The sequence below is a fragment of the Anomaloglossus baeobatrachus genome, chromosome 5 (assembly GCF_048569485.1).
Source record: "Anomaloglossus baeobatrachus isolate aAnoBae1 chromosome 5, aAnoBae1.hap1, whole genome shotgun sequence".
In the NCBI taxonomy this organism is placed as follows: domain Eukaryota; kingdom Metazoa; phylum Chordata; class Amphibia; order Anura; family Aromobatidae; genus Anomaloglossus; species Anomaloglossus baeobatrachus.
In genome coordinates this window covers 423,795,571-423,809,877 of record NC_134357.1, presented here as the reverse complement: position 1 = coordinate 423,809,877, position 14,307 = coordinate 423,795,571, and the positions used below count along the sequence as shown (strand labels likewise).

General features: G+C 50.9%; 1 protein-coding gene across 3 annotated transcripts in view; it reads right to left on the bottom strand.

Moving 5' to 3' along the window:
- CDC27 (cell division cycle 27) overlaps positions 1–14,307 on the bottom strand; it is a 155,995-nt gene that overhangs the window by 135,879 nt on the left and 5,809 nt on the right. For all 3 annotated transcript variants that reach the window (XM_075350303.1, XM_075350304.1, XM_075350305.1), the window contains exon 2: positions 880–955. In XM_075350303.1, the coding sequence (XP_075206418.1) occupies positions 880–955 (76 nt within the window). The remainder of the gene's footprint in view (positions 1–879; positions 956–14,307) is intronic.

The window sequence follows — 14,307 nt, the reverse complement described above, 5'->3', positions numbered from 1 at the left end:
CTGGCCAAGCATGTGTCCTGTTGACCATCTGTGGGGCCTCCTCAAACGGACAGTGGAGGATCGCAAAATCTCTAACATCCAGCGCCTCTGTGATGTTGTAGCGGAGGATGGGAGCGGATGCAGCGACTCCTGTGGTGAAGCTCTAGGGAACTGGATACCCAAGAGAGTTAACACTGCGCGTGAAGATAAATGATGGCCACACAAAATATTGACACTTTAGGCACTATTTGGCCATTTTTACTTAGGGGTGTACTCACTTTTGTTGCCAGCAGTTTAGACATTAATGGCTGTGTGTTGAGTTATTTAGAGGGCACATCAAATTTACACTGTTATACAAGCTGTACACTGACTACATTGTATCAAAGTGTCAGCTCTTCAGTGTTGTCCCAAGAAAAGATAAAATATTCACAAAAATGTAAGGGGTGTACTCACTTATGTTATAGAGATATGTATGTATGTATGTATGTATGTATGTACACATCTCTATCATCGGTTTTACAGAGGTCCAGAGCCCCCATCGATACTGCTCCTTTATTACAAGTGCATCAGACTGATTGGATCAGTCAGTCCTATGCACTTAATAGCATTTCGGATGCTCGACTGCTACTCCCTTCAAATGAGGGACTCGAGATCCCCTTCCCATGATTGGAGGGGCTCCCAGCAATCAGCAACTCATCACAATTCCTATGGATCAATGATCAGTTGCAATCTTTGTATATTATCTGATTTCTAGTATTAGATTCCAAATGTGCACGGCTGTACTGTAAGCGCCTCTAACTATATATTAAACAGAAGAAGGGAGCTGTGAATCAGCTCAACATCTGCACATATTCAGGAATGAACACACATTTTTACTCCATCACAGTGTATCTCTCATACCTTCGGCATAAAGTCTTTCTGCCAGGAATACGGCATCTCGGTACGCGTAGTGATTCAGTGCTTGCCATATAGCAGCCTGGATGTACAGAAAGAAGAACAGTGCATAAAACATGTGACATCTGGACAAAATATAAAGGTCATACACAACACTTGTAGACTGTCCGCTGCGTAATGTGAATAAAGCCTAAGCTGAATGTTGCCAATCATATAGGCCACCATTCAGAGAAGATATCAGTTTTAAAAAAAATGATACAATTGGTGAAGAATGCTGAAATGTCAGCAAACCCCCGACCTATGAAAAACACAGTAATAAAGTACCAATAATGGAAAAGCCATACTCAATCAATACAGAACACTCCATTACATTGCTGCAATAGTGTGGTCATATCTTTGGTGGCTGACAAACTACCACAAGTTAGGATTATTAATATTTATAGAACACCATTGATTCCATAGGATACTTGACCTTTCAATGGTTTAACATGTCTAACTGGCCACATCATGGAATAGTGCTGCAGAGCTGAATAATTATTCTCTCTGCTCAATTGGGGAGATAGCTTATAATTTAGGACAAGCTAAACGTTACAAGACCAAGAAGCCCCATTAGGCTGCTTTCACACATCCGTTTTTTCCTGTACGGTACAATCCGGTGCTTTGCAGAAAAAAACGCAGCCTTTTTTTTTTTTTACTGCCGGTTGCGTTTTTTTTGCATAGACTTACATTAGTGCCGTATTGTGCCGCATGGGCTTGCGTTCCGTCCGTTTTTTGCCGCATGCGACAGATTTAGCCGATGTGGCGGCCGGATGAACGTTGCCTGTCACGTTTTTTGTCCAGCAAATAAAACGGCATCGCGCCGCATCCATCCGATGCGGCGCGATTTTCAATGCATGCCTATGGACGCCGCATACGTTTTTTTCCACTGCGCATGCTCAGAAGCCTGCAGCAAGCGGCAAAAACCGGACGGGCCGCTTGTAAAAAAAAAAACTTATGCAAAGGATGTGGTATTGTCGCTGCATCCGTTGCATAGGTTTTAGAGCCGGATTGGCTGGGTCTGCTAAAACCGGAGGTGTGAAAGCAGCCTTAAGAGACTCTTCTCTGGTGGGGGCACAACATTTTTCACCTGCATGATATTGACCAATCATAAGGAGGCATCATGCAAGAAAAAAAAAAAACAAAACCAGCAAAACCAATTAATTTTTTTTTCATGGAAATACATGTAGCCGACCCACGTGATGCCATGCTAGACTCGCACAGTGACAGTCAAAGTTTAATTGAGTCCATGAGCCATGGACTCGGGTGAACCCTGACGTCACCGCGAACACAGCCGAATACTGCCGCGTGACGAGCAGTGCAGTGAATACCCCCGGAAATTAACAGGACCTTCCAAAACGTCATAGCCATGTGATCAGTCTGTAAGCCAATGTCTGCACAACATTCACACCAGACTGGTCACATGGCTATGACGTCATGGAAGGTCCTTTAGTCAGTGGTGGTTACCCGGGGCACAGCAATGATCGGACGTGGAAGCAGAAGCGGCCGGGAGACAAAGTCTCCAGGACGTGTCATGGGACCTGTAAGTATAATCAGAATGTTTTTTAATAAGGTATTTTTTTTTTTCTTTTACAGCCCCTGGATCTAAACTGGACCCAAACTAACATGAGCTTCCCAGGAAGAAGGGAATTTTGTTTACTTACCGTAAATTCCTTTTCTTCTAGCTCCAATTGGGAGACCCAGACAATTGGGTGTATAGCTACTGCCTCCGGAGGCCACACAAAGTATTACACTTAAAAGTGTAAGGCCCCTCCCCTTCTGGCTATACACCCCCCCGTGGGATCACGGGCTCCTCAGTTTTAGTGCAAAAGCAAGAAGGAGGAAAGCCAATAACTGTTTTAAATACAAATTCAACCCGAGAAACAGCCTCGGAGAACTGAACTGTTCAACATGAACAACATGTGCACCCGAAAAAAACAAACTTCCTAAGAAAAACAGGGCGGGTGCTGGGTCTCCCAATTGGAGCTAGAAGAAAAGGAATTTACGGTAAGTAAACAAAATTCCCTTCTTCTTTGTCGCTCCTAATTGGGAGACCCAGACAATTGGGACGTCCAAAAGCAGTCCCTGGGTGGGTAAAAGAATACCTCGTGATAGGGCCGTCAAACAGCCCTTTCCTACAGGTGAGCCACCGCCGCCTGAAGGACTTGTCTACCTAGGCCGGCATCCGCCGAAGCGTAGGTATGCACCTGATAATGCTTGGTAAAAGTGTGCAGACTCGACCAGGTAGCCGCCTGGCACACCTGCTGAGCCGTAGCCTGGTGCCGTAATGCCCAGGACGCACCCACGGCTCTGGTAGAATGGGCTTTCAGTCCTGATGGAATCGGAAGCCCAGCAGAACGGTAGGTGTGAAGAATTGGTTCCTTGATCCAACGCGCAAGTGTGGATTTGGAAGCTTGCGACCCTTTACGCTGACCAGCGACAAGGACAAAGAGTGCATCCGAGCGGCGCCGTGCGGGAAATGTAGATCCTGAGTGCTCTCACCAGATCCAATAAATGCAAACCTTTTTCAAATTGGTGAACTGGATGCGGACACAAAGACGGTAAAGTGATATCTTGATTGAGATGAAAGGAAGATACCACCTTGGGAAGAAATTCTGGAATTGGACGCAGAACTACCTTGTCCTGGTGAAACACCAGGAATGGAGATCTGCATGATAACGCCGCCAGCTCGGACACTCTCCGAAGAGACGTGACCGCCACTAGAAAGGCCACTTTCTGTGAAAGACGAGAAAGGGAAACCTCCTTCATAGGCTCGAAAGGCGGCTTTTGGAGAGCAATTAGAACCTTGTTCAGGTCCCAGGGCTCCAATGGCCGCTTGTAAGGGGGGATGATATGACAAACCCCTTGCAGGAACGTGCGTACCTGAGGAAGTCGCGCCAGGCGTTTCTGAAAAAATACGGATAGCGCGGAGACTTGACCCTTAAGGGAGCCAAGCGACAAACCTTTTTCCAACCCAGACTGCAGGAAGGAAAGAAAAGTAGGCAATGCAAAAGGCCAGGGAGAAACTCCCTGAGCCGAGCACCAAGATAGGAATATCCTCCACGTCCTGTGGTAGATCTTGGCGGAGGATGGTTTCCTAGCCTGTCTCATGGTGGCAACCACTTCATGAGATAAACCTGAGGCCGCTAGGATCCAGGACTCAATGGCCACACAGTCAGGTTCAGGGCCGCAGAATTCAGATGGAAAAACGGCCCTTGAGACAGCAAGTCTGGACGGTCTGGTAGTGCCCACGGATGGCCTACCGTGAGGTGCCACAAATCCGGGTACCACGACCTCCTTGGCCAGTCTGGAGCGACGAGAATGGCGCGGCGGCAGTCGGACCTGATTTTGCGGAGCACTCTGGGCAACAATGCCAGAGGTGGGAACACATACGGTAGTCAGAACTGCGACCAATCTTGAACTAAGGCGTCTGCCGCCAGAGCTCGGTGATCGTGAGACCGTGCCATGAAAACCGGGACCTTGTTGTTGTGCCGTGACGCCATCAGGTCGACGTCCGGCATCCCCCAGCGGCGACAGATCTCCTGAAACACGTCCGGGTGAAGGGACCATTCCCCTGCGTCCATGCCCTGGCGACTGAGAAAGTCTGCTTCCCAGTTTTCTACGCCTGGGATGTGAACTGCGGAGATGGTGGAGGCTGTGGCTTCTCTGATCTCCAGAACATTGATCTGAAGGGTGGACTCTTTCCGAGTCCACGTACCCTGAGCCCTGTGGTGGAGAAACACAGCTCCCCACCCTGATAGACTCGCATCTGTCGTGACCACCGCCCAGGATGGGGGTAGGAACGACTTTCCTTTTGACAATGAGGTAGGAAGAAGCCACCACCGGAGAGATTCCTTGGCTGCCTGAGAGAGGGAGACCTCCCTGTCGAGGGACGTCGACTTCCCGTCCCATTGGCGGAGAATGTCCCATTGTAGTGGACGCAGATGAAACTGCGCAAAAGGAACTGCTTCCATTGCTGCTACCATCTTCCCTAGGAAGTGCATGAGGCGCCTCAAGGGGTGCGACTGGCCCTGAAGGAGAGATTGCACCCCTATCTGTAGCGAGCACTGTTTGTCCAGTGGAAGTTTCACTATCGCTGAGAGAGTATGAAACTCCATGCCAAGATATGTTAGTGATTGGGTCGGGGTTAGATTTGACTTTGAAAAGTTGATAATCCACCCGAAACTCTGGAGAGTCTTCAGTGCCACGTTCAGGCTGTGTTGGCATGCCTCTTGAGCGGGTGCCTTGATAAGTAGATCGTCCAAATACGGGATCACGGAGTGACCTTGCGAGTGCAGGACTGCTACTACTGCTGCCATGACCTTGGTGAAGACCCGAGGGGCTGTCGCCAGCCCGAAAGGAAGAGCTACGAACTGCAGGTGTTCGCTTCCTATAACGAAGCGTAGAAAACGCTGATGCTCTGGCGCAATTGGCACGTGGAGATAAGCATCCTTGATGTCTATTGATGCTAGGAAATCTCCTTGAGACATTGAGGCGATAACGGAGCGGAGAGATTCCATCCTGAACCTCCTGGTTTTTACGTGTTTGTTGAGCAGCTTTAGATCCAGGACGGGACGGAACGACCCGTCTTTCTTTGGCACTACAAACAAATTGGAGTAAAAACCGTGACCTTGTTCCTGAAGAGGAACAGAAGTCACCACTCCTTCCGCCTTTAGAGCGGACACCGCTTGCAGCAGAGCATCGGCTCGGTCGGGCGGTGGGGAAGTTCTGAAGAAGCGAGTTGGAGGACGAGAGCAGAACTCTATCCTGTACCCGTGAGACAGAATGTCTCTCACCCAACGGTCTTTTACCTGTGACAACCAAATGTCGCCAAAGCGGGAGAGCCTGCCACCGACCGAGGATGCGGAGAGAGGAGGCTGAGAGTCATGAGGAAGCCGTCTTGGTTCTTCCGGCTGGCTTTTTTGGGCGTGATTGAGTCCGCCAAGAATCTGAGCCCCTCTGATCCTTCTGAGTCCTTTTGGACGAGTAGAATTGGGACCTGCCTGAGCCTCGAAAGGACCGAAAACCAGACTGTCCCCTCCTCTGTTGAGGTTTGTTTTGTCTGGGCTGAGGTAAGGATGAATCCTTACCCTTGGAGTGTTTAATGATTTCATCCAAACGCTCACCAAACAATCGGTCACGAGAAAAAGGCAAACTGGTTAAGCACTTCTTGGAAGAAGAATCTGCCTTCCATTCTCTCAACCACAGGGCTCTGCGTAAAACCACAGAGTTGGCTGACGCCACCGCCGTACGGCTCGTAGAGTCTAGGACAGCATTAATCGCGTAAGACGCGAATGCAGACATTTGAGAGGTCAAGGGTGCCACCTGCGGAGCAGATGTACGTGTGACCGTGTCGACCTGTGTAAGCCCAGCTGAAATAGCTTGGAGTGCCCATACGGCTGCGAATGCTGGCGCCAACGACGCTCCAATAGCTTCATAGATGGATTTTAACCAGAGCTCCATCTGTCTGTCAGTGGCATCTTTAAGTGCCGCCCCATCTTCCACTGCAACTAGAGATCTGGCTGCAAGCCTGGAGATTGGAGGGTCCACCTTGGGACACTGTGTCCAGCCCTTGACCACGTCAGGGGGAAAAGGATAGCGTGTATCTTTAAGCCGTTTGGAAAAACGCTTATCTGGATAAGCGTGGTGTTTCTGGATTGCGTCTCTAAAGTCAGAGTGGTCCAGAAACATGCTTAATTTACGCTTGGGATACCTGAAATGGAATTTCTCCTGCTGTGAAGCTGCCTCCTCCGCAAGAGGAGCTGGTGGAGAAATATCTAACATCCTATTGATGGACGCTATAAGATCATTCACTATGGCGTCACCATCCGGGGTATCTAGATTGAGAGCGGCCCCAGCATCAGACTCCTGATCAGTTACATCCGCCTCATCACACAGAGTCGTCCCGCTGGGACCCTGACCAGTGTGATGAAGTTGAGGGTCGCTCATAGCGAGCCCGCTTAGGTTGTCTGGGACTGTCGTCCGAGTCAGAGCCGTCACCCTGGGGTGCATATGACACCCCCGGAGCTAGGAAGTGGTCCAGCTGAGGGGGACCAGGGGGCAATGGATCAACAGTGCCCATGGTCTGAGTTACTGGTCTAGACTGCAATGTTTCAAGAATTTTAGACATAGTCATAGACAATTTGTCAGCAAAAGCTGCAAACTCCGTCCCTGTCACCTGGACAGCATTTACAGGTGGTTCTCCCTGGGTCACCTCTAGCAGCGGCCCCGGCTGAGCAATTGCCACAGGGGCCGAGCACTGCACACAATGGGGGTCAGTGGAACCTGCCGGTAGAGTAGCCCCACATGCGGTACAAGCAGCATATAAAGTCCGTGCCTTGGCAGCTTTGCTTTTTGCGGACGACATGCTGTTATCTCCTTGAGAAATCTAAGGAGGGTATATAGCAGAAAACCACCAGCGACTGTACAGTGCAAAGTATTGCCAGCACAAAATACAAAGTACACTATGGCACAAGTGGGGGAGAGCCCTTGAGGGCTGCTTACCGCCCGCTGAAAAGCGGGTGTGAGATCGTAGAATCCCTTGTCTGGGTCTCCCAGCCTCCCCTCCGCAGTTCAGCGTGCAGGCAGGAATGGCTGCCGGCGTCCTGTGAAGAGGGGCGGACCGTGGGCGTCCCAAACAAAAGAGCGGGAAGCTGCGTCCCCCTGTGCCTAGTGTGAGGGCTGGAGTATGTAAAACAGACTCCAGCTCTTAACGCTGCTGGACTGTACAGCGTCCCGCCCTCCTCCTGACTGGCAGGTCCGGGGGCGGGAACGATACGAACTAGGCCGCAAAAGCCGGGGACTGTAGTAATCTAGCGCGGCCGTCATATATGCACGGCCAGCGCGGAAGTCCCCGGCGCACCACAAATCCCAGCCGCGACCAGTAAACACTGACCCCAGCGGCCGGATCGGCCGATCGTACAAAGTCACCTCACTCAGCAGAGCTGTAGTGAGTAACGGCACCAGCGCAGCAGCGCTGTTTACCCCGGCGCACTAACACACCCAGCAATGCTGCAGTGTGCGTGCGATAAGCACGGGGACACGGAGTACCTTGATGGAGCAGGGTCCTGTCCCTGAGAAAACTCCGCTCCGTATCCAGCAGATCCTCCAGGGGCTGTGGATGGAGCACGGCCTCAGTGCCCGGAGACCGGTAAAGTCCCACTTCACCCAGAGCCCTAATGGGGATGGGGAAGGAATCAGCATGTGGGCTCCAGCCTCCGTACCCGCAATGGGTACCTCAACCTTAACAAACACCGCCGACAGAAAGTGGGGTGAGAAGGGAGCATGCTGGGGGCCCTAGTATGGGCCCTCTTTTCTTCCATCCGACATAGTCAGCAGCTGCTGCTGACTAAACAGTGGAGCTATGCGTGGATGTCTGGCCTCCTTCGCACAAAGCATAAAACTGAGGAGCCCGTGATCCCACGGGGGGGTGTATAGCCAGAAGGGGAGGGGCCTTACACTTTTAAGTGTAGTACTTTGTGTGGCCTCCGGAGGCAGTAGCTATACACCCAATTGTCTGGGTCTCCCAATTAGGAGCGACAAAGAAAGCTTGTGTTCGGGATTGTGTGCACGAACAATATGTGTTCGGTATGGAACTTTACAGATTGGGTTCGCCCACCACTAATTGTGAGCAGCAATTGGCCTCCATGGTCTTAAGTCTGTAAAAGATGAAACAGGAAGCAGATATACTAGTAGGAACAGGAGCAACAGGGGACTAGTAAGGGGAGCATTACTTTATTATTATTTTACACAAAGAGTTAACTTTCCATTATAGTGAATGGGAGAAATTGGAGGAAAAAAAACAAAAATAAAATGGACATCACTAAAGATAAGCCTAGCTCTACAGGCTCGAGCTTGACCCGAAACACGGATCAAGTCACTGCGGGCAGGCTTTTTCAAACTTTTTTTTTTGTTGCACACTACATCTGAGCACGCTGCTACCCCCAGTGTGCGCCGTTCAAACACTGCAAGTGGTTCGCACTGGGCTGAGCACCGAGCGTACCTGAGCACAGCGCTGCCCGCAGGAGTACTTTGCACGTACAGCATCCGATCCTTGAACCCAAGCCTTGATTTTTAAATTTGGTGTTCACTTCGAAAACCAAACCTCAGGTCCGCTCATCTCTAGACATCACCACTTGGAGGAGCTGTTCGCAGGATCACTATGCACCCAGTGGTATGTTATGATAGTGATGTAGGGATGATGGACAGAAGTTCCATCCAATCAGCAGCTTTCATGCTGTATTGAAGGAGATAAACATATAGACACACAGATATGCAGGAAAATATAAGGCCTTGGTTCCACTTCCACATAGCTTCCGAGGCGAGAGCATTGGAAGAGATAAGCTAATGACCCTCTGCTGCGAGCCTGAGGCGAGGGTCATGTGACAGAACTGATCTTGCGATCGCATCACAGCTGCAGAGAAGGAGGGAGCACTTTCTCCCATCTCCTCCGCTACCTGTCTCGCCGTATATCGCACTGTACGCTGATAACATCAGAGTGCAGTGCCATGTTTCACATGCACCCATAGACTTGTATGGGTGCATGTGACCCGAGACTCGCTGCCAAACACAGCATGCTGCGATTCTTTTTTCATGCCGATAAGTCATGAGAAATCAATCGCAGATGGACACTGCTTCATAGTTTTGCACTGGTGCGAGTGCGATCCAGTGTTTATCAGATTGCACTTGTCCGTGCTAAACGCAAGTGGAACCGAGGCCTAAGGCTGGGGCGACACGAGCGTATGGCAAGCGATACAAGTGCATCGGATGCGATATGCTAATGACCCTTGGCTCCTGCTCTGTGAGCAGAGTGTCATTATACTGTGATCAGATCCTGCGATCGAATCACAGTTGTGGAGGAGAGGGAGATCCTAATCTCCTCCTGCATTAGCCGATGCTATTATTGCTCTGCACTCCGGTGTCATGCGAATGCAGTGCGATGTTTCACTCGCACTCAGACTTGTATGGGTGTGGGTGAATATGGAGCAGATTACACCTGCAGCATCTTGCGACTGTTTTCTCAGTCCGATTAAAGGGAACCCGTCATCAGAAATTTTGCTTTAAACCTAAAAGTTTCCCCCTCTGCAGCTCCTGGGCTGCATTCTAGCAAGGTTCCTGTACTTTTTGTGGCCCCTTTTAAACCAAATTAAATACTTTATAAACTTGTACCTTTTGCTATGTAAATTTTGTAAATCGTCCATGGGGGCGGGCTCTCTGGTGACCGTTGCTGTTCCTCCAGCAGATTTACGCCGCCCCCCCCAACGCTGAATTTCATATCTCAGGACGCCGCCCCTGGGCGCCCATGGTCCCGCGCATGTGCTGTGCGACTGTAGCGGTACTGTGCACTGTGTGCACGTGTGACCGCTGGTGACGTTTTGCGCAGGCACGAGGTTATGGGCGGCGCTGTGGGTGTCATCAACAAGTGCCGCCCATAACCTCGTGACTGCACTTTCCCCTCTGCCTCCAGCGTTCTGCGCAAGCGCTTACTGGCCAGATGACCCGACGTCACCTCTTTCCCATCTTGCCCTGCTGCAGGGTAAGATGGGAAGGAGGTGACGTCGGGTCACTTGGCCGGCGAGCGCTTGCGCAGAACGCTGGAGGCAGTGGGGGAAAGCGCGTCCACGAGATTATGGGTGGGCACTTGCGATGCATTCACAGCGCCACCCATAATCTCGTGCCTGTAACACACGTCACCAGCGATCCTGGCGTGGGCGGCAGCTCGGGCGCAGTGGGCGGCGTCCTGATGGATGAAATGGAGCGTGGGGGGACGGCGTCAATGTGCTGGAGGAAAAGCAACGGTCAGCAGAGAGCCCGCTCCCATGGACGATTTACAAAATTTACATGGCAAAAGGTACAAGTTTATAAAGTATTTAATTTGGTTTAAAAGGGGCCACAAAAAGTACAGGAACCTTGCTAGAATGCAGCCCACGAGCTGCAGAGGGGGAAACTTAGGTTTCAAGCTAAATTTCTGATGACAGGTTCCCTTTAAGGCAGAGAAAAAATAAAATTTAAAAAAATCACAGATGGGAACGGCCCCATAGAGTAACATGGGTCCAAGTGGAATGCTATTTTTATTGTATTCCACTCGGCCCGTTTTACTCGTCATGTGTCCTTATCCTTAAGCATATCCTCCAGCCTAGCTCCTCCTCTATGGCGTGCTGCCTACTGATTGAACCTGCCGCCCACTTTAAGGTGTGCTCTATAGGGGCCAAGTGGTGACAGGCTTCCTCTGTATTGTGACCTTTTTCTATTACTGCATTTGGATATTTATGAAAATTGACAATTAGGCATTACCCAAACTAATACCACCCAGTTGTCACTTTATTCATACATTTCCAGCATGAGTAATAGAGGATCGAACGGTTAATACAGTTACGAAGGGACGCCCCAGAATTGTGATTCTATGTAGAATAGTTATTTCCTATAACAGAAGTCCGTAGAGGTGACCGGCCCTATCAGATTATCGGAACTGTCCGAGGACATGTGCCGAGTCTACATCTACTCCCCATCATTATTGGTCACATCCATATAACATCTCATCCATTATTAACCAAAACCACAATTGTTATTCTCAACCACATGGATTTTATTCCTGACAAATTTAGTCTCGGAAAGTTTCCTACCAGTGGCAAAAGGGTTAAAAAGGTTTCTCCGCGCAGAACAGCATCCAGTCTACAGTTGGATTTTGGTATTATATCATAAGATAGCACTCAATGAATATGCACTGCCCTTAAAATGCCAGTCTGAGCAGGAGCAAGCCAGAGAGAAGACCCTGTAAAGCCCCCGCACAGCCCCTTAGCTTTACTGTGCCAGTCATAGAACGCCCTCCTCGTAACCAGGTGCCAATAGCAGTGGCGACCTCATGTCACGGCGCTGGCTACATATTGCTCCCTTCTGTGATGATCATCAGCTGAATGGTCCTCCCCGACGTAGTAGCAAGGCATCAGTGAGCCCCTGGTAACACGCCACATGAGGCCAATATTTGGGGAAAATACATTATCCAGTAACTTGGTGGTAAAAACTTAGAATTGTTAGATCACCATTAAAGGGAAGCGGTCAGGGTCCTTACACCCTCCGAGCCACCAGCATTCACATTAGCACATCAAAATTCCCCTCCTAACCAGCCCTGTATAACACCATCCTGTAAAGTCAGTGTAAAAACAGCATTTATTACCTCCATATTCAAATTAGGACTTTCACTAGTTAAAGGGGTGATTAGGACTTTCACTAGTTAAAGGGGTGTGGTTTCCCCAGACTAGTCAGCCCTATTTAGAAGTTAACACACACACACACACACACACCAGCTACCAGTCACACACATACACAGAATCTCTAGTCACACACACCAGTCATATTGTATGTGCTCGCCCCTTTCAACAGTCACACACACGTAGTGGGTCACACATGCACCATTCACACACAACAGACACCCACCAGTCAGTCACACCGTACGTGCACGCCCCTTGAACCAGTCAGACACGTGTAGTGCGCGCAGGTCACTTGCAAGTATCACAGACACACTCACAAAATCTCCGGTCACAGACACACGCCCGTCACACACACACACACACACACACCCGTGTCACACACAACCACACACCCACCCCCGTCACACACACCCACCCCCGTCACACACACACCCACCCCCCCGTCACACACACACACCCACCCCCCCGTCACACACACACCCCCCGTCACACCCCCCCAGTGTCACACACACACACGTCACACACACACACGTCACACACACACACGTCACACACACACACGTCACACACACACACGTCACACACACACACACGTCACACACACACGCACGCACCAGTCACGCACACACGCACCAGTCACGCACACACGCACCAGTCACGCACACACGCACCAGTCACGCACACACGCACCAGTCACGCACACACGCACCAGTCACGCACACACGCACCAGTCACGCACACACGCACACGCACCAGTCACACACGCACACGTCACACACGCACCAGTCACACACGCACCAGTCACACACACACACCCCACTAACACACACACACCCCACTAACACACACACACCCCAGTCACACCCACACACACCCCAGTCACACCCACACCAGTCACACCCACACACACACCAGTCACACCCACACACACACCAGTCACACACACACACACACCAGTCACACACACACACCAGTCACACACACACACACACCAGTCACACACACACACACGTCACACACACACACCCAACCCCCCGTCACACACACACCCCCCGTCACACCCCCCCAGTGTCACACACACACACGTCACACACACACACACGTCACACACACACGTCACACACACACCAGTCACACACACACGCACGCACCAGTCACACACACACGCACCAGTCACGCACACACGCACCAGTCACGCACACACACACCAGTCACGCACACACACACCAGTCACGCACACACACACCAGTCACGCACACCAGTCACACACACACACCAGTCACACACACACGTCACACACACACACACACACACACCAGTCACACACACACACACACACCAGTCACACACACGTCACACACACACACACACACGTCACACACACACACACACGTCACACACACACACCAGTCACACACACACACCAGTCACACACACACACACACCAGTCACACACACACACACACGTCACACACACACACCCAACCCCCCGTCACACACACACCCCCCGTCACACCCCCCCCAGTGTCACACACACACACACACACGTCACACACACACCAGTCACACACACACGCACGCACCAGTCACACACACACGCACCAGTCACGCACACACGCACCAGTCACGCACACACACACCAGTCACGCACACACACACCAGTCACGCACACACACACCAGTCACGCACACACACACCAGTCACGCACACCAGTCACACACACACACCAGTCACGCACACCAGTCACACACACACACCAGTCACACACACACGTCACACACACACACACACACCAGTCACACACACACACACACCAGTCACACACACACACACACGTCACACAAACACACACACGTCACACACACACACACACGTCACACACACACACACACACACACACACCAGTCACACACACACACACACACACACCAGTCACACACACACACACACGTCACACACACACACACGTCACACACACACACGTCACACACACACACACACACACCAGTCACACACACACACACACCAGTCACACACACACACACACACACGTCACACACACACACGTCACACACACACCAGTCACACACACACACACCAGTCACACACACGTCACACACACCAGTCACACACACACACACACACACACACACACCAGTCACACACACACACACCAGTCACACACACACAC